At 32.3% G+C, this 20,793-nt stretch overlaps 2 protein-coding genes across 2 annotated transcripts in view; both read left to right on the top strand.

The window, feature by feature from the left end:
- The window catches only part of LOC140450276 (probable ATP-dependent RNA helicase DHX35), a 332,996-nt gene that overhangs the window by 11,809 nt on the left and 300,394 nt on the right, over positions 1–20,793 (top strand). Inside the window, exon 2 of the mRNA XM_072543802.1 lies at positions 17,842–18,179. Coding sequence (XP_072399903.1) covers positions 17,931–18,179 — 249 coding nt within the window. The 5' untranslated portion in view covers positions 17,842–17,930. The remainder of the gene's footprint in view (positions 1–17,841; positions 18,180–20,793) is intronic.
- Cpes (Ceramide phosphoethanolamine synthase) overlaps positions 18,041–20,793 on the top strand; it is a 50,221-nt gene continuing 47,468 nt past the window's right edge. Inside the window, exon 1 of the mRNA XM_072543804.1 lies at positions 18,041–18,179. The gene's annotated coding sequence lies outside the window, so the exon portion shown is untranslated. The remainder of the gene's footprint in view (positions 18,180–20,793) is intronic.

Raw genomic sequence — 20,793 nt, 5'->3', positions numbered from 1 at the left:
CAGTTTTTATTGAGTTACGGCCCTTTTCATTAACCTTTAAAAAATTACGTGCAACTAAATAAATGGCTTAAATGAATTAACAAGTACAAAAAATGTCTATAACCTCTATAAATATTATATTACAATAAATGTTGACCTCCATTTTCTTCAATACACATTCGGTATCGTTTTAATACGGAAAACCGAATGCGCTGAAAAATCATATTTTTCTGACGAAATTGATTTGCAGCTTGAATTATTCTAACCCTCAATTGTTGTTCGTCCTCTATTGTTACAGAATACACTTTCTCTTTCATAAACTCCCAAAAGCAAAAGTCCATGGGGTTAAGACCTGGACTTCTGGGTGGCTAAGAAATAGGTGCGTCACGCACCTTCCAATCCACCGTAATGCGGTGGAGCGCCATCTTGTAGAAACCACATATTTTGCCTTATTGCAATATTCACTTCTTCCAAATACTCTTGTAAATCGTTTGCCAAGAACTGCAAATAATTATCACCATTTAAATTGCTGGGAAGAAATACTGGGCCTATTAGATTGTTATCCACAATTCCTGCCCAAACATTAACTTTGAAAGTCCTTTGGTGATGAGTCGTTTTTTTGGCGTGAGCATTTTCGTCGCCCCAAATGTGATCGTTTTGATGGTTTGTTATTCCATTTCTACTGAAGGTAGCCTCGTCGGTAAACAAAATATTTCTAATAAAATTAACATTTCGAGTGTTTTCCTTTAACAACCAATCGCAAAATCCAATCCTTTTAGGATAATCTTCAACCAATAACTCTTGAACCGTTGTTAAGCAGCTGATCCTTCAAACGTCTCCAAGGAAGGAGGCGTTTCGGCGGCTTCCCTTACGTGATTAACATTTAGTTGAGCAGCTATTACCCTTTTAGTTCCAGGGACTTCTTCAATGATTTCTAAAATGTCTTCTTGAGTTGCATCCATTATTGGACGACCACTATTGCCAGCAACTTGCGGTTGGAATGTACCCGTTTCCCCTAAACGACGATCAATGGTCAGAAATAATCGTCTATCGGGTGTATGTCGATTGGGTTATTTTACTGCATAACGCCTTGCGGCTGCTGCACTATTTCCTTGACATTCACCTACGATATTCCTGATAGTTTATTGAAATCATAATTTAATCTGATCCAACTTACCCAAAGTTAAATGTATATCTGCCATTTCCTGAAATGTGTAGGCCATTGTAATATGAAAATTTTTAATATTAATCTTATTTACACAATAAATGATATAGTATTTTTCATATAAAAATGCGTGCACGTCATTCAAGATTTACCACGTCAGAACCCCACAGCGCAGCGTTGCCAAAATATCAGAATAGTTAGTAAGTGAGGAATTTTTAAAAAGTCAACTATTTATCAAACTGTTATATTAACAGTAAATACACTTAGTTTTAAGACTACTGCAACACACTAAAATACATAAGAAAAGATTTTAATACAAAATTATATATTCTAAATTTTAAACTTACCTCTTACCGACATTATTTCTTGTTCAAAATAATCTATCTTATATGAAAGCTTATCAGCTTTCTACATACTATTTAGTTGTTTTTGGCATAGCACAATCACAATACACAACAATAATTAGTTTTTAAAGCTATTAATCTAAATTTAATATGTATTTATAAATATAATTTATTAATATATAATATATTATGATCAAATTGTGTAAGAAATCAAAACATAAACAAAATTCTTACTCTAAAAAAGCGGCAACACTTTAAACAATTTTGCCACACGCTGAACTGTCAAAAAATTGAAGTATTCCCGTATCAGTTGCGTACAATTGTCTAATATATTTAATTAAAATTATTATTTTGTGGAATATTCGACTTAGAGTTATTTCATAAAATTTATATTATTAATAATAACAAATGTTTTTGGTTATTTAATCAATATAATTCTAAAATTCCCAATATAATGATGATTACATTTTTCTCATTATTATACCATGTTGACGCCTATGAAAGATCGAGCAGCTCCGTATGGGTTTCGTACTATTAGCTGTGTTAGTAAAATTTGAACTCTAAGGTTGACGTTCTGGAAATTTTAAATGTAAGTGACGTCACTTAATATAAATTGTGACGTGCACGCATTCAAAGCATTCTATAGCTTCAAATTATTGACTATTATTGATGGAACTGTTTGCAATTATTGTATCCGTAGAAACTATGGTAATTTTATGGCCAACTAGGAAAAAACTAGTTTTTCGAAAAAGTGATAAGAGGCAAATAAGTTAAAAATAATGTGTTAAACTAATGTTGCCACAAAATTCATTTGATTTGTACTCAAAACGTACTCAAAAGTTTGTTGTTTCTTTTGTATGAAAAATGCTTTCAGAACAAGAAAGTAACGTGTCCATTTTTATTACAAAATGTCAAGTAGTTTAGGGGATAATGCAAAAAAAACAATTTTTAGTTTAGGAGATAATGCAAAAAAACAATTTTTATTTTGTAACTTCAAAGGGCTATAACTTTTTTTGTGTACACTTTTGTACTAAGGTAAGTTAGATTCAATCAATTTATTTTTGTCCCCGGAATGCGTGATTTAATTTATGACATACCTTTTTGAAACACCCTGTATATATATATATATATATATATATATATATATATATATATATATATATATAACTCCCTAAAAAATTAACAAATAAATAACGAAAACGGTTTTAATTAGTACTATTTACTAGTTACGTTTAATTGCAATAAAATAATTAGTATTATGTAAAATGAACTTGACCTCCACATCAAACAAAAAGAGACAAAACACTAATAATAATTCTTTGTTTGTTACAGTATAGAGGTTAATTTTTATGAATCATTATGTAATCACAATGTAAATAAAACTGACTAGTTACAACATATTTTAGTAGTTTGTTTGAATGCTATCGGGATAGCAAGCAATATAAATATGTGGAGATTTTGTATTGTTTTTACAATCTCAGTTGGACAAGTATAAAATCGGCTGATTGTCTGTTCTTTTGTCAATCATGGGCGGCGCAAAAGAAATAAATTAATAATTTTTTTTGGCACATAATAATGTTATTGTAAACAAGTGGTGGATTCGACTGTTACTTGATGGAAATTCATTTTATATAACAATAAATCACTGAAAACTCTGTTTGCAAAACTTCCGCAAAATTTATTATAACATCTTATCAATACAGCTGTTTCGGCAGAGTGCCTTTCGCAAGTGATCTATTTTTAGTATGTGTTTACACTTTATAGTCTTTAACTGAATAGGTGGAGAGCTGTTTGCCTCAAGTTGGTCATTCAGCATTGTCTGTATTTTTTAATTTGTTAATTTCCATAGATTCTAATAAAGATAGCTTATGGCCTTTATTTTGGATGTGAAGAATTTGAAATTCGTCATTAAAAGAATGATTATGATCTAGAAGGTGAAGTGCGTATGTAGAATCTGTTTTTCTATTATAGAAAGTACTTTTATGTTCTGCTATACGTTTGATAAAAGTTCTACCAGTTTGACCGATGTAAGTTTTTGGTCAGTCGCCACATTTAAGTTTGTATACACCACTTGATATTTTGCCTGTATATTATGTAATCGAGCAAAAGTTACTAGGTTTTTTCTCTTGTGGTGGAAATACTGTGAGACAACAGTTACACAGCAAAACATGATGCGGTTCGTCAGCTTATTAAGGATGTCCGCCGTGTAAGATACCGGGAGATAGAGTAATATTTGGGCATTTCAAAGACCAACGGTGGATAACGTAAATGCACCAAACCACTGACTAATGCATATGAAGAGGTTTATAAAGCATATACAAAAAAGATAGTAAAGTTGGTTTCTGTGTTGCCTACACATGGTCAAACTTTTTTTCAGCAAAACAAATGGATAAAAAAATTATGTGGCAACAAGAACATAAAACTAGTTTTTAGAAACAAAATTATGTTTTAGAAAAAAACATTCAAAGGAAAAATATTTCTCGCAAGACTGGCACCGATATTTAGTTTTTTGTTTTGTTTTATTCTTCGATGACTTTCTATTACTCCAGTCGTCAGAGACGGAAATACTACTGAACCTCTAAAAATCATACGAACAAGCTGAATTTTGCAGATAATGTTAATTTTGGGACTCCAAAAAAGATGCAAAAAAGTTTATCACTTTTATCCCCGAACTTCCCCCTAAAATCCCCCTCGTAGGGGGGTAAAAACGCAAAAAAATAAATTTAGTAAGAATCTGAACGTCGTAGAAAAAAATCTTTCAAATAAAAAATGTAGCTGAGATAATATTAAACAAAAATGGTTATTAGCACTTTTTGTGTAGAATGAACCTTTCTCTCACAAAAAACGCTTGAAGCGACCGTCGATTTTGAATGTCGTTTCAGCTCGACGGTAAATATTCGATATCTTTTGATTTAAGTGTCCTATCAAGAAAAATCAAGATGCGTTTTAAAAGTAAAGAGTTTAGGTTGCGTGTGCAATTTTTGTATTTTGCCGCAAATATACTCAGATTTTATAAAGGTGTTAAATAAATAAACGTGGCGCGATTTTTGTCATTTTTTATGATTCTCATGAGATCAATACGGTCTATAAACTTTCACATAACAAACGGTCTAAAACTTTTAAAACTTTATTTTCAATTACACTATTAAGTTTTTCAAAAGAACCAAACTTCTGCTATAAAACTACACCCAAAAACCGTCTTCTTGGAGGCATTTCTCGCGACGTGGCAAACCATCAAAATAACACTGGCGATCTTTTGTATGCCGCAAAAGACGGCTTAAGATAATTTGCCAACGCACTATAGGTGCACGGCACTATAAGAAGAAGAAGGCAAACGATCCGTTGTAATGTAAAACATTAAATTCTGCGTTTTTTATTCGTATTTTAAATGGATTATATTTGTTGGCTCAACTCAAGATTGAAATTTCATGTCATCATCAAGTTTTACTATGAATGGTCAATGAAAGTGATCAATTTTATTGCTCTAACGAGATTCGTAAGAAATGGCAAAACTCGCGCCACGTTTATTTATTTAAACTTTTTATAAAAACTGAGTTTATTTGCGGCAAAATACAAAAACTGCATACGAAAGCTGAACTCTTTATCTTTAAAACGCAACTTGATTTTTGTCGTAGGTCACTTGAATCAAAAGATATAAAATTTTTACCGTCCAGCTGATACAAATTTTATTGAACGCGCGTAACTGACATTCAAAATCGACGTTCGCTTCAAGCGGTGTTTCCGAGAGAACGGTTCATTCTACACAAAATATGCTAATAATCATTTTTGTTTAAAATTATCTCAGCTACATTTTTTATTTGAAACATTTTTTTCTACATCGTACAGATTCTTGGTAAATTGATTTTTTTTGAGTTTTTCCCCCCTACGAGGGGAGTTTTAGGGGGAAGTCCGGGCTAAAAGTAGTAAACTTTTTTGCATCTTTTTTGGGTCCCAAAATTAATATTCTCTACAAAATTCAGCTTGTTCGTATGATTTTTAGGGGTCAACGCTCTGACAACTGGACTATATCCATGAATGCAACATTTTCTTTGTAGCAATTTGCACAAATTTGCCATTTTTCCATGTCATTAAAGGAATGATTTTTAGTTGAAACTTTTTGTGGGACAGTTGCTTCTTGTTTTGTCAAAGCTAAAAAGTCATAACATGTAGGTAGTAATAATTGGCATTGAAATCTGACTTTTTACCTTTTATGATGTTTTCCCTGAATTTTGCTATTACCATTTTGTCTTTCGTTACTTGATGTAATACAAATGCATTAACCCATTAATGGCCAAGCATTGAAATAATCAGATTTTTTGCAATTCAAGTTTATATACTTTATAAATAAAGGCATAATAACAATATTTTACTTAAAATTATAAACAATAATAATTGTAATATACAAAAAAAACGGGTGTGGAAGTTATACTTCTATACACGCGTTCGCCGTTAAAAATTTATATAGGAGTCAATCTGCACAATCATTACATGTGTAATGCTATAGGTAAGAGAGAGCAGAAAGAGAAAAAGAATTAGTTATATAGGTATATGGTGTATCGTTTGATGTATATAAACATTTGACCTGTAATAGGAGTATAGTAAATGAAGGATTGTATCAATATTTTAATGAAAATATATATTTTTATTTTTATATATGTATAAAAGGAGTTAAATGCAAAAAAAATTTACACATACTCTGCAGTAAAATTCATTGTTTATTTTGTTATTATTATAAAAATTATAATACAATAAATACACTGCAACATAATTCAATATAATAATACAATATAAATTAAAATGTAATATTCATAAGTATTTAAAACTGCCAATATACATAACTTACTTTACGAAGATAAAAATAAAAAACCAACAACTCGGATTTTGTTGTAAATTTTCATTTTATTTTAAAATTTATTTTTTTTGCGTATATTACATATATTTAATAAGATTAACGTGAGGTTTTTAAATATTTCAAAAATAAAAAAGGAAATTCATAATTAGGATTCGAACTCACAACCACCGGCGTATGAACCAAACACGTAAAGGATTTGCCAATTAGACATGACACTAACGGATTATAAAATTGACAGTTCTCGGTAAAACAGTGATTATTTTGAAATACAAAAGCCTAAAATAATTATAAAGGTTTAATTTTAAATAATACAAAACATATCACATAAATAATAATATTAATACATATTATATTATATATAATATTATATATACAATATTATATATATAATATATATAATATTAAATATATATATATAAAAGGAACATTTTTATTCTCGAGAGAGGAAGAGAGAGAAAATATATCTCCTGTCTCTCTCTTACTCATTATCTTACATATGTAATGGTTTCACAGATTCACTCTCATGCAAATTTCCAACGCCGACCGTGCGTATAGAAGTATAACTTCAAAATAGTGTTTCGTTAACAAAACTTTGGCATAATCTATGTAGTAAATTGAAAGTTATACGTTTTATAGTGTGTAAATGAAATTTCTTGGTTTTATCAATTAAAAACTAAAGATATTGCTACAATAGTTAATTATATAAAATAAAGTGATTACTTGGCAGCATGGTAGTATGGCAGCAGCGTCATTATGGCATCTCATTTTTTATAGAAAGCACTAAAACAGTCAGCGTGCAAGTGAACCTTGCATTTTCCGCACATATAAACAGAGTTAGTTTTGCACAGTCTGCACCGCCGTCTACGTCCCTCCTCTTCGCGAACGACATTATGACCAGTCTGGTCATATTGAATATCAGAAGGTAAACTTCCTTTAGAAGGAGGACCCCATGCAGATGTGGATGGCGTTGGCTCTGGATCTCATTCCGAGTCACCTTGTTCAGCAGCTGGTTTTACTGTAAACTGCTGGGTCATTCGCAATGTTGTAAATTCTCCATGAATTTACACCGACAGACACCGACAGATACTAGTAAATTTGGAGTGTTTTGATTATTATTTCCAAAATTATACAACACATAATATGGACCATTAAGATAACAAACACGTCAATAAACTATTTATATAGAAGATCGATACATAAACTATAATATTCATCATATGAAAATCGTAGAAAAAAATAATTAAAGAAATGTTTCGTTTTCGATACTGTGGCCGTTAGTGGGTTAACAAGAGCAGCATCAACAATAAGTTCCACAGCTAACTTTCTATACCAACCATTTTATGCTTTTTCGAAGAGAGGAATTGTACGACTTTTTTTACAGAGAAATGTTTTTTTTTTCTAGAAGAGCATAACACTCGAAAAATAATTGTCCATACTAATTGTCCGTCCAGCATTCAGCAAATCTTCACTTAGTGTTAGGACTATTTGTGACGGTACTGTAAGATCATGACCTCCATCTTCTTTGCCACAATATATTTTAGGGTTATATAGGTAGCCACCCATCGAGACATACTTTGAACAATTTGATGCCGAATTTGTGAAGCTTGTGTTTTATGTATTGTTTGAATTTCAAGCGCCTCTTGAATCTCACCAAAGTTTCATTATTGCAGATAAATTCTCCAGGGACAACTTGAGCTTGAAACGATTGGTTGAGTTTTTTTAATAGCTCACTGATTTTGAAAACTTTATCATTTTGGTCTGCGGCTTCATTATTTGCGAAATGCCACATTTTCAATAGTATTTGGTACCGATTCCATGACATAACTGAAGATAAAACATTGGATAAAGAAACTTTCTTGCCCATACAATGAAATCGCAGGAAAATGCATAATACCCATCCACATAATGATTCCTACAAATTTTTTCATTGCTTCGGCGATTGTATCGATCCACCAATGAATTCTAGTTTTAATTTTGTGGGCTTTTTCTTGTTGTTGTAAAGCATATCGATTGGTTTTATTTACAAAAAAAATTAATTAGCTCGTCCGAAATGAAAAGTTTGAAATAATACGGCGACTTAACATAGTTGCCATATAACGACATGGCAATACCAGAATTAGCAGTAAATGTAAAATTTCGTAAATGCTCATAAGTCACAGGATCCCACCTAAAATTTCTGGTTTCAGCACATAAATTTTCGGTAATTATTGAATGTTTTCTAGTGCTATCGAAAGTGTCAGATGCAGATGCATATTTGGTAATCACATACTTATTAGTTTCATTCAACGTATTACGTGCACGAGAAGTTGATGGTACAGAAAAAGTGGTCGATACTTTAGAAGTATTATAAAAGGTGTATTATTACTAGCTTCATTTATTTCAATTTCAACGTCAGAATCTTCCAAGGATAATTCATCTTCGCTACTGGGTTCATACTCTGTACAACTCGCCGAAAAATTTGATTGTTCTGAAAGACATTCATTCCACATTTCATGGAGACATCATCAACACTTTTACACTTCACAACTGAAAGTTAACTGGAAACTAATGGAACGCATTCCCAAGGCCAAACAGCTCTTCTGCACGTGATTCGATTAGTCTGAAATCATTGGTGGATACCGCTTGTCCACCAACAAAGAAAATAATATTGTCAAGGAGACATATGTTTTCAACAAGATTGCCTATACGTGTTTATACACTTATAAAAACATTTACTAAAAAAAATGTGGGTCCTGGGGCCTAATTTTTTTTTATACATGGTGGCACTCTATGTGTTAAAATAGATTTAGCGCGCATAACTGACTTTCAGCATCGCCGGTCGCTTCGACCGTTGTTTCTGAGAGAACGGTTCATTCTACGAAAAAAGTGCTAATTAACATTTTTGTTCTAAATGATCTCAGCTACATTTTTTATTTGAAACATTTTTTTCTACGGCGTACACATTCTTGGTAAATCGACTTAACATTACAAACCTGAATACATGAAATATCGTCATAATAGGTAAATATCTAGACCAAACTAGTACTATTGTGTAAAAGCTGTACCTAGGTACTCCGTACACCTAACCTAACCTTGAGGAATCCTATAGTCGACAGTGTTAAACTCAAAATAGCTGTTATTAAGAAAAACTGCCTGTTTTCTATTTGTTAAGTATGATATAAAGAGTGTTTTCCCTAATACCGTATTTATGCATTTTTTCCAACAGTGATTCATGCGAAACACAGTCAAAAGCTTTGGATAAGTCACACAATGTCAAAGACACAAAATGACCTTCCTCCAAGCCATCAACTATATCTCTCACAATTTTCTGTATAGCTAGTGTAGTGCTACACATTTTTCTAAAGCCATATTGATTACAGTGAAGTATTTTGTGGTTTTCTAGGTATTCTATCAAACAAACATTTAGAATACTCTCAAAAATTTTGCCGAAAATGGGAATGATTGAGATGGGACGATAATCTCCAATTTCATCTAAAGCTTCCTTTTTGAACACTGGTAGCACTTTGTGACTTTTAATACATCTGGGAAAATCCCTTCAGTAAGATAATTATTATAAAGTATAATTAATTTGTCAATAATTATATCGATTGTTTCCACAATTATTTTTTTGTTTAAGAAATAAAAATCCGTGCAGTGTGAATTTTTCAATATATACAAAATATTCCTGATTTCAGTATCACTAACAGGTAATAAAAATAAAGAGTCGCAAGGAGAGTGTACATCTTTCAAAAAATCTATGACTACATTTTCATTTGTGGAATTAAAAGAACTTCTAATATGTTTAGCTACTGAAGTAAAGTAATTATTGAAATCCTTTGATGTAATCGTGCTTGGACAGACTGTTTTATTTTGAAATTTATTTCTGTGATAATTTATAACTTTCCAACTGTCACGAGATATATTTTCTGAATTGGAAAAGAAATTCTCATAAGCCAGTTTTCTCTTTAATGATATTTTTGATTTATAGTGCTTCTTAAACGTTTTATACTCACTATATTTCTTTGTAACATCAGTAATTATCTTGACTGTGGAAAGATTTTCTCGCATTGCTATTAGTTCATCATCAAACCAAGAAATTGGAGCTTTACTATGAGTTCGTGATTTTTTTATTGGAAAATTAATTTCAGTTAACTTTACATACATTTCGGTAATAAATTCAGCTAATTCTGTTGCTGTTTTTAGAGAAACAACTGAATCCCAGTCAACGTTATTTAACGACTGTTTTAATATCAGGATGCAATTACTTGTTATATGTCTTCTGTATGTATTAGCACTACGACTTTTTTCAGATTTTGTTTTTAAGTAGAGAAATTGAGCAAGTTGCTGATCTAGTTGTGATTCTAGTAAATTCATTTATGGTTAAGCCAAAAGTAGAAATTAGATCACGGAAACTGTTTAGTTCATTAGAAGCGATTTTGAAATTAATTTTGAAATCTCCAATTATTATTATTTCTAAAAAATTAGCAGAGCAAAACACCAATAACTTTTCAAATAGGTCCAGAAAAATTTTAAAATTCTCATTTCGGGTTCTATACACTGTTACTAAAATAGTTTTTCTATCTATATTTTCTAATGCACAAAATTCACCCTCATATTCATATGATATATCATTTAAGAAAACTGGTCGTGTAGAGATTTTATTATCGCTACAAATTACAACACCTCCATGTTCCCTTACCTTCCGACAATAAAAAGTTGACAAAAAATACCCATCAAGCTTTAATGTTGTTAATTCGTTTTCTCTGAGGTAGTGTTCAGAGAAATATAATATATTGTATCCTTTATTTTAAAAAAAAATATAAAGCTAAATTTTGTTTAATCAACTTTGTGTGTTTACATGAAAAATATTAACTAGAATAATCTGGTCAGAGTCTGCTAAAGATTTTTGTTTAATATGTCTTCTGTCTTTTTCGGTTAACGTATCTGGTTTGCCTAGAAGATTTATCCACGGAATGTTATCTGCGAAAAAAATATTCACTCACCTCTTCGAACTCGTCTGTGGTTGAAAAAGAATATCCTTCAATTCTGCATCTGCCGTGATTCTGAAGGAATTGGATCCATTTACCTTGTTCTCGTACAATGTGCACGAGAACTCATGTCTGGGGAACTTTGATATTTTGACCAAGACTGTGGATAGCATTCATTTTCAAACTTTGTTGGGCCTGCGTTAATGCGCTTGAGACTTGCTGATTTGTAATTGTTATATTTTCACGTGTTTCTTGTATACCTACCCTTGATTTTTTTTCCATCATTTTTAGCGACGGAATTTGGAGGATGACCGACAACACCGCTTTGTTTGTTTGTATTTGGCATATGTTTAACCTCCAAATTTGCTGGGTTTTGTAGCAAATTTATAATATAATCCTGATTACTAATCACTGGCGGCTCGTGGCTTTAGAGACAAGGTCGGCAAGGTTTTTTTGTCTCCTCAGATAGGTATACCGTCTAATAAAAAGACTTCAATCATCATGGGAGTTTTTTTTGTTTATTTTTTTTTGTTTTTTCCTATAAATTTAGAACCTAAACATGTTTATAAATTAACTCTAGTCTACGATGATGAAAAGTAGCAAAATGGGTTATAACGTCATCGTAAAATTTAGTTTTGGAGAGATTTTAAAAGTTTTTTGTTTCTGTTTACATTTGAGACAAGCTTGACATTCTCTCTTATTTCATGGTGTTTTGGCAATATATTTTGATTCTTTTGAGACAAGAGAAATCTCGTTTGTTTGAAGCAGAAGTTATAATGAATTGATATATAAAATTATATATATTTTGTTACTTATCCCATCTTCCGAAAATATTTCTATCAGCACATAAAACTTTTATTTCATTTTCTAATTTTATTTGATTAAAGAATGATGGATAATTTTTAATTAACCTTTTTAATAAATATCTTGGAAATTCTTTGGCGTAACTTTCAAATTTTGAACCGTCAAAGAGGTCAAAAATTTGCAAATCCTCAAAATTCGAAAAACGAGTATCTATTTGCATAATAATAGTATCCAAAATTTCAAAATATACTCGTTTCTCGAGATCTGTTTCTGTGTCATGCCTTTGTCTTTTTTTGGGGGGTTCAGAAATATCAAGCGAGTCCAAAAGTCACTGCGTATATACTGGAAATTACTATCATTACGAATATCTTTAAGATTTTGCACCAGTATTGTTATTCTATTTTTGGAATAAATAATGTCAGTTAACTGATTTTGAACAACATTGAATATCAAATCAGTTTACGTAAACACTTTCTTAAAAATATTTAAGAGTATGTTAAAAGAGTAATCATTTAATAAAGTTTTCAAACGATTGCGTCACGGATTGCGATATCACTTTCAAAATCGTTGCATTCAATAATAAAATCAAAAACTTCCAAAAGCTGTTCACGAAAATCTGCTACAGTGAAAACTAACCGAGATTCTAACGCGTCTGACAAACTGTTAACATTTTTTTCGAAACAAACTTCTAAAACATTAGTCCGTTTAGGCGAGCTTGAGAAAAATGAAGCAAATCTGCTTAAACTGGCAAAAAAGACGACATTCTTTAATTTTTTCACATGTATCCTGCAAAACTAAATTCATTCTATGCGCATGACAGTGAGTAAATAAAGCTTGCGGTGCAATAGTTTTAACTTTCACCTGGAGACCATTCAATTCACCAGACATCACGGCAGCGCCGTCATAAGTTTGCCCTACCAATTTATTTTTATCAAAAAATTTTAATCTGTCCTTTAAAACACCAAAAATATATTCTGCCTTATGGCTTTTACTCACGTCTGTAAAACCTAAAAACCTCTCATAGATATTACCACGTAACGCGTATCGAACAACAATTGATAATTGTGATTGACATGATATGTCGGTAGTTTCATCTACTTCTAGTGAAAAGCAAATGGTTTCCTGAATCTCAGATTCGATAACGTTACTCAAAATGTAACTAATTGATTCTATTAATTCATTCTGGATTGTTTTAGATACACCGTTAAATGTCTTCGAATCAGAGTGTAAATTAGAAAATTCCAAATCGTATTTCTTAAACATTTTTATTATTTCTCTCGGACGATTCATCGTCCCCTAAATGATAACTCCTGATAACTTAAAAAAATGACAATATCAATTAAACAACGTAAAACTGCGTGATTATTTTTTACAATTTCGTTATGTTTAATAGCATTTTCACGTTGGGCATTATCTAATGAAACATAGATATTTTGTTTTCCAAATAAATCTAATTTAATCTGGTTGTATGTATGATCTTTCGAAATATCATGTTTATGTAAAGCCCTAAATAATTCCTTTAAATTATCGTAACCAGTTTCACACCACAGATTTTGATGTTTGCCCCTATTTGTCGAAAATAAAATGCAAGGCCAACAGAAAAGTTTGTTTTTTATTTCACTCCCGGTAAGCCAGGAGTACTTGCTGTACCAATTATCTGAAAATGATCTATTACTTCCCTTGCCCCTCGCACTAATATTTATAAGTCGGGACATTTTAGGCAAAGGACGCCCCTTGTTTTTAATAACAATTTGTTCTTCGTATGAAATAAATGAAACCCATTTTGCAAAATATAATTTACAATATCAGATTTATCAATACTTACAGTTTCTCCCATAGCTTGCATTTTTTAGGTTAATTTACCTAAATTTGTTTACACTTTAATTAAAAAAAAAACTTCTAATATATCAAAAAAGCTTTTAACCTTTAACTATTGACGGCAGTGGTAACGTATTACTTTAGACAATAAAAATAAATCCCTTAAAGAAAAGCCAGTACGTGCACTCAATATCACTTCACTACTTAAGTTCTAAGTACTTATCCAGCCCAAAATAACATTTTATCCCGCGCTCGCAAGGTACAGTTTGCGGCCAATCCAAATGAGGCATCGGTAAATTTAAATTTGCCGTACTTGGCAATTAAATGTATAAGGAGAGAAATGTATGTTTGGTTGCTCATCAACTAACATTCCGTTGATTTTTACATGTACATCGTCAAGCTTGGGATGGGCTTGCCGAAACCCCGAAACGTGCCTTTTTAAGAATTCACACAGGCGGATGGATGTCTGGGATTTCGGATCATTAATTTGAAAATTGTCTTACGCAGGGATTACTACGGTACTTCTTTTAAAAACCACTAGCGGACCAACTCGACATCGAGTTTTTTAAATGAAATTTTTATTTTGCGAGAAAAATTAAGAGATCAATACAAACAATATAAGCAAGAATATACATAACATTCATCAATAATAATGCAAGTAAAAAGTGTATTAAATATCACGAAATATTTCGTCGAAAACAATGTTTTTTGTTACAATGTTATCATTTAGCAGTTAATTTTGCATGCTGATCACGAATCCGGTGTCAGATTTGCTCTATTTTGACGTTTTATGCGCGTTTCGGGTCACTTTCGGTGTCGGATCGCAACCGGAAGTACATATTTAGATTCGTCTCGACGAGACCTTTCGATCCATATATACATTGTGGGGTCTAAAACTTAAAGTAAATTTTAACTTCCGGCCATCTCAAAACCGGAAGTGAATTTTTGTACCAAAAGTATATCTTGACAATCTGATACGTAATACTAATAATATTCCGAAAATGTAAAAATATTCCAATACAATTTTGTCTTAATTATCTCACAGATATTTTTTTATTTTACAGAAACAAATGACATCAACTTATTACCTGCCACAATAAATTATCGAAATACTTATTAAATTAAATATTAAAAAAAAATCTATAATATCTATAAAGGTGTGGGTCGGCACTGCCGACCCTGACCGGCCGCCACTGTATACTAATCGTTCGTTCAAGTTCTCTGATAATACGTTTTGAATCGTCTAATTGAACGTTTGCGATTTTAAGATCATATTTTAATGTTATATGACTTACCGCTTCGGCAAGTTCAGTTACAAAATTATCAGATATTTAAGTTTACTAAGGAACTTGGTACTTTCATCACTTTCCTTATACTCTACCACTTTGGGTAATCATCACTTCCACATGCATGCAACTGTATGTTAGAAATTTTTGAAAAACATCATCACATATTCTTTTTTAAATAAATACAATGTACATATCTATATTTAAAGTAATAATTGCTTAACAGTTTTGTTTTATTTTATACAAACAAGTAATATTTTATGAAATTAATATATTTGAATTGTTTATGAAGTGCATATTTTGTTCAAATAAATGCACATACATGCATATTTGACTCCAATAATATGCATATACAGGGTGTTTGGTAGGTCGATGGAAATTTTTTAAGGGATAATAGGGGACGCCATTTGCAAAATTTTTTGCTAATAATGTATCGCTCAAACTGTTAAGGTTTCCGAAATAAAGTTAAATTTGTCAATATTCGAAAGTAAGGCTGTTCGTATATTTTATTTTTAAAAATAATTTCTAAGCGAGATACTTCTCTGACATACAAAATGCCTTACGTATTACTTGCTTAGATTGCAAAAACCCTTCGTTGAATCTTAATGCATTGTTAAAATAACCTTCATTAATGAAACGGGTAAGAAAGGTTAAACACAACAACGATACATCATGCTTTTTGCAACATTTATTATGCCTTATTAAGTATAAATTTCAGAAAAAAGTCATTGTTGTTCAAAATGAGAACCACCATTCCTAATGCACGCTCTTGCCCTGCATCGTATTTCTGATGCAGGGCACGATGCAAGCCGTAACAGCACGTGCACAATGCGCAGGTCATTCATAATATTGGTACACCATTCTTGCCAGGCAGGTTAAATAGCCAAGTGTACTTAGACTTTCTAGAGAATTAATTACCACCACTCTTAGAAGATTTACCCGTCGTCCTCAGACGAAGAATGGTGTACCAATATGATGGATGCCCTGCTGTTAAGGCTTGGTTCAACAATCACTATCCCAATAGGTGGATCGGACGAACTGGACCGATTTTGTGGCCTGCTAGATCGCCCGATTTAACACCGTGTGACTACCACATCTGGGGCAGATTCAAAGAACTTGTTTATCAAGTTCCAATCCGAACTAGAGCTCATTTAATGGAAAGGATTATCGAAGCAGCTGACATTATAAGGGCAGAACTGAGGTTAAAAGTAATCACATCAGGAATACGATGCAGGGCAAGAGCGTGCATTAGGGATGGTGGTTCTCATTTTGAACAACAATGACTGTTTTTTGAAGTTTATGTACATACTTAATAAGGCATAATAAATGTTGTAAAAAGCATGATATATCGTTGTTGTGTTTTACGTTTCTTACCCGTTTCATTAATGAAGGTTATTTTAACAATGCATTAAGAATCAACATTTTGTATATCAGGGAAGTATCTCGCTTAGATAATTATTTTTAAAAATAAAATACACGAACAGCATTATTTTCGAATATTGACAAATTTAACTTTATTTCGGAAACCTTAACAGTTTGAGCGATACATTATTAGCAAAAAATTTTGCAAATGGCGTCCCCAATTATCGCTTAAAAAATTTCCATCGACCTACCAAACACCCTGTATATGCGCATATATTTTACTTTTTGCCCTTCATGTTTGTCTTATTTTGGATATAAGCAATCACCTTTTGTTTTAAGCATTTCATGATTAATTAATGAATTTGCGATTTTAAATATTCTAAAAATAACTTTAACGCGGCTTAAAACTACAGAATATCAATAATATCGTTCCTAAATTCAATTACTCGTAAATAAAACCAATTCTAATGGGAAAAAGACAACTGAGGTTTTTATCGGTATATTCTAAAAATACTTGAAATGGACCAGAATCGGTTATTTTCAAAATCATATTTATTTTCATTAGAAAATAATGTATTCATCGGACTAGTATTAATATGATTATCATTAATATTATTATAAATCGAAGGCGCTTCGTTACCTGGCATGGTGTATACCATACAAAAACCTGTCTCCAATTGAATAACTGTGAATATGTGCTACACTGGGAACACGCTAGCTTCCTCGCCCTTGACTGCAGAAACAAAACTAAAAGAACACAGTATTGTTGCCGAGAGGGGGCATTTGGGCCTGTAGGACCCATCGCCGGCTCTTCGGACTTTTTCCTGTCTCCGGAATTGGAACGGGTGTTTACCATCTTCGTTTGTCGCTAGTGAAATGGGTCAGTACTGTTGCCGTTACAGAATAACCGTTACAGCGACAAGTATCTGTTACAGGTAACGGTTCCAAGGAACAGTTACAAAATAACAGATCAAAAATGGAAAACAGAACAGGTAAAATAATCTAAGTATTCCTTGACTTACGGAAGGAATAACTTGGTAAACAATAAAATAAAATGGTATGATAAATGTAGTGCAAAGAATATGTTTCTAAGTGTTTCTTGACTTACGGAAGAAACAACTTATTAACTTATTAACTTACTTACTATATATAATTTTGGGTTTATTCCAACGAGGTATTTGATGTTTTTCAAAGCTTTTGATAGTTTATAGTAATTATCACTTTTATAGATTATACATGTTCACCATGCTTTATTTCTTTTCAGATAGTCTTTGGCGCACATAACAGAAAGGATAAAATTCTTAATTCAACTCAAAACATTTCCTCCGTACTCATGATCTTGCCAGCAACGTTATGAGTGAATTTAGGCCTAAATTCTTAAAGCCTTCAGATACCACTAGTTTTCTGGATAGAGATGATTCTTACAGCGTAGAAACCACCGATTTCGTTTACAATAGATATTTGTCTCAGTCTATTCAAACGCAAAGGCAGAGGTTGCCCATTTTCAATAACAGAAATCATATACTATACCTCCTAGAGAAGTACCAAACTTTGATTCTAATCGGGGAAACTGGCTGCGGAAAGAGCACTCAAATTCCACAGGTAGGTTTGAAAATTCTCTACATAATCATAAGAAATTAGTGGGAAATTATAAAATGTTAATAAACAATTCATTATTTTATTCATTTGCGTAGCATGCGTCGATGAAAGTGATCGACGTAGTGTTATTTAAAAATCGAAAATCGAATCGATTTACATGCATTTATATTAATTTACATTTTTTTGAGATTGTAAACTTCCACAATCTTATTATATATTGTTTACTATCAATAAAATTCGCGATCGCTAACTTTTGTACCGTGATGTAATGATAATCATTACATCTATCTAACTAATGACTTTAGTCAAAGTATATTAAACTTACTTTTATTTTCGAATATTCCTTAAAAACCATTACATAATAATTATTATATACCATTTATTGGGTATCTACCATATATTTGGTAGATAGATTATATACTAAATTTTTTTGTACTATTTATTTAGAAATGTCATTTCTAAAAAATTTGTACAAAAAAAACTTTTTTTAGAACCATTTCCGGAGTGGAAATCCAAACGTTAAATGTTAGTTAATTAAAAATGTGATTTTAATCACAACCACAACCAATAATTGTGGATTAATTCAATAAAAAAGATGATATTTAACCTAAAAATACCATTGACTAATTCTTTGCATACTCCTATATAATAAAGCAGTCCTCTATTCCGTGAGTATTGATTCATTTTTGCTGATTATATTAATTTATAGTTGCAAGTTTTCTACTTGAAATCTGAATAACAAACAGTTAACCTTCCCAATGCCTCGGGAAAGGCATTTTCTTCCTATAAAGAAAATTTATAGTCCTCAACCATTTTATTAACATTTTAATGATATATAATCTAAACACATCATATTAATCAATAACCAATATTTATCAGTTGGTTAAAGTAGATAAAGGGATAAATTTATATTGTCAAATTATTAATCACGTATGTAGGTATAACTTCAATAAAAACTGATAAATCTAAAAATATAGTACTTTCTATATTTTAAGTACTTTATACTTATAAATTCTTCCCTGATGATACATTCTCCAGAGTTTATCCATCTTGTGTCGCTTCTTTTTAGTATATCAATCTTTAATTTACATATCCCCTACTTGATATTTTTTTAATTTTCCGGGTTCTGTCATGCTCATATTTCATGTTGCAATTTTGAGGTTTTTGTGTGTGTTTTATGAGCAGGAATATCGCTGGTTTGCGACATGAGAAGGTATAACGGCCTTCTAGAATGATCAGCTGGAGGCAAAATATTCCTCAGTTTTCTCAAACTCCTCTTCTTCTTCAGTGCCTTATCCTGTCCGGATATTGGCGATCATCAGGGCTATCTGCGAAACAGCTCCGTGCAGGTCATCCCAAACCATTGTCGGAGGTTTTTCAACCACGAGATACGACGGCGTCCTGGTTCAGGCTTCAACTCCATATAGTAACACTGGAAGAATGTAGCACCTCACTATCCGCATCTTGGTTCCCAAACTGAGATCACTGCATCACAGCAAGGATCTTAACTTGATAAATGTAGACCGTACCATTTCAATTCTAGATCTAATCTCTTGAGCGTAGTCCCATTGTAACTTGAGGGTAGTTCCGAGGTAAGTGAATTTGTCGACTCTCTGAATCTCTTCGCTACAGTTCTCACTCGGTCTAGTAAGGCTTGCAGATCATTTAGGATGGTTGCTAGTAACACAGTGTCATCGGCGTAGCGGATATTATTGATGTATTCACCGTTCACTCGGATTCCCACCTCTAGGTTTGTGAGGGCTTCAGTAAAAATTTCCTCAGTATATATTGAAAAGAGTCGGCGAGAGCACCCAGCCTTGTCTTACTCTTCGCATGATCTTCATTTGGTCGGTCAGCTGGTCTTCGACATTGACTTGAGTACGCTGGTTTCAGTATAAATTCATGATGATCCGAATGTCCTTCTCATCCAATCCTACTCTTTGTAGGGCAGCGACCATCTTCTGGTGCTTACAACGGTCAAATGCCTTGGCGTAGTCAATAAAACAAATATAGACATCACAATCGCGGCATCTCTGAAGTAGGACTTGTAAGGTGTAAAGTGCTTCACGTGTACCCATGGAATTGCGGAATCCAAATTGAATTTCACCGACATTTTCTTCGCGTTGCTTGTAAATTCTGGCATGTATGATTTTAAGAAAAATCTTAAGTGCATGACTCTTCGCACGTTTCGCAGATCATTGGTAATGTTACAAATGTTGATAATAGCCATTCCTCTGGGATATTACCTGAATCGTATATGGCGTTAAACAGTTTAGTTAACTCCTTCGTGCTCACTTCACTCATCACCTTAATAAGTTTAACGGGTATTTCGTCCGGACCTGTGGCCTTACCATTCTTAGACTGTTTTAAGGCTGCATTCACCTCGCTTTCTAGTATTGACGGCCTGTCATGCAATTTGTTTCTGGAAGGTTACCTCGGTATTCCCAGAAAAGTTCTTCGATGTACGTTCCTGGTCACCAACTTCTCCTTAACTGTCGTTGCCAGGTTCCCGTCTTTGTTTAGGAGGAGGTGTGTGTTTCTCCTCTTGTATTGACCAGCGGCTTCTCGAATCTTTCGGTTGATATTGATATGATCGTGTTTCACTTACAGCTCTTCG

Source organism: Diabrotica undecimpunctata, chromosome 9, assembly GCF_040954645.1.
Source record: "Diabrotica undecimpunctata isolate CICGRU chromosome 9, icDiaUnde3, whole genome shotgun sequence".
In the NCBI taxonomy this organism is placed as follows: domain Eukaryota; kingdom Metazoa; phylum Arthropoda; class Insecta; order Coleoptera; family Chrysomelidae; genus Diabrotica; species Diabrotica undecimpunctata.
This window is presented reverse-complemented; position numbering and strand designations above follow the sequence as displayed.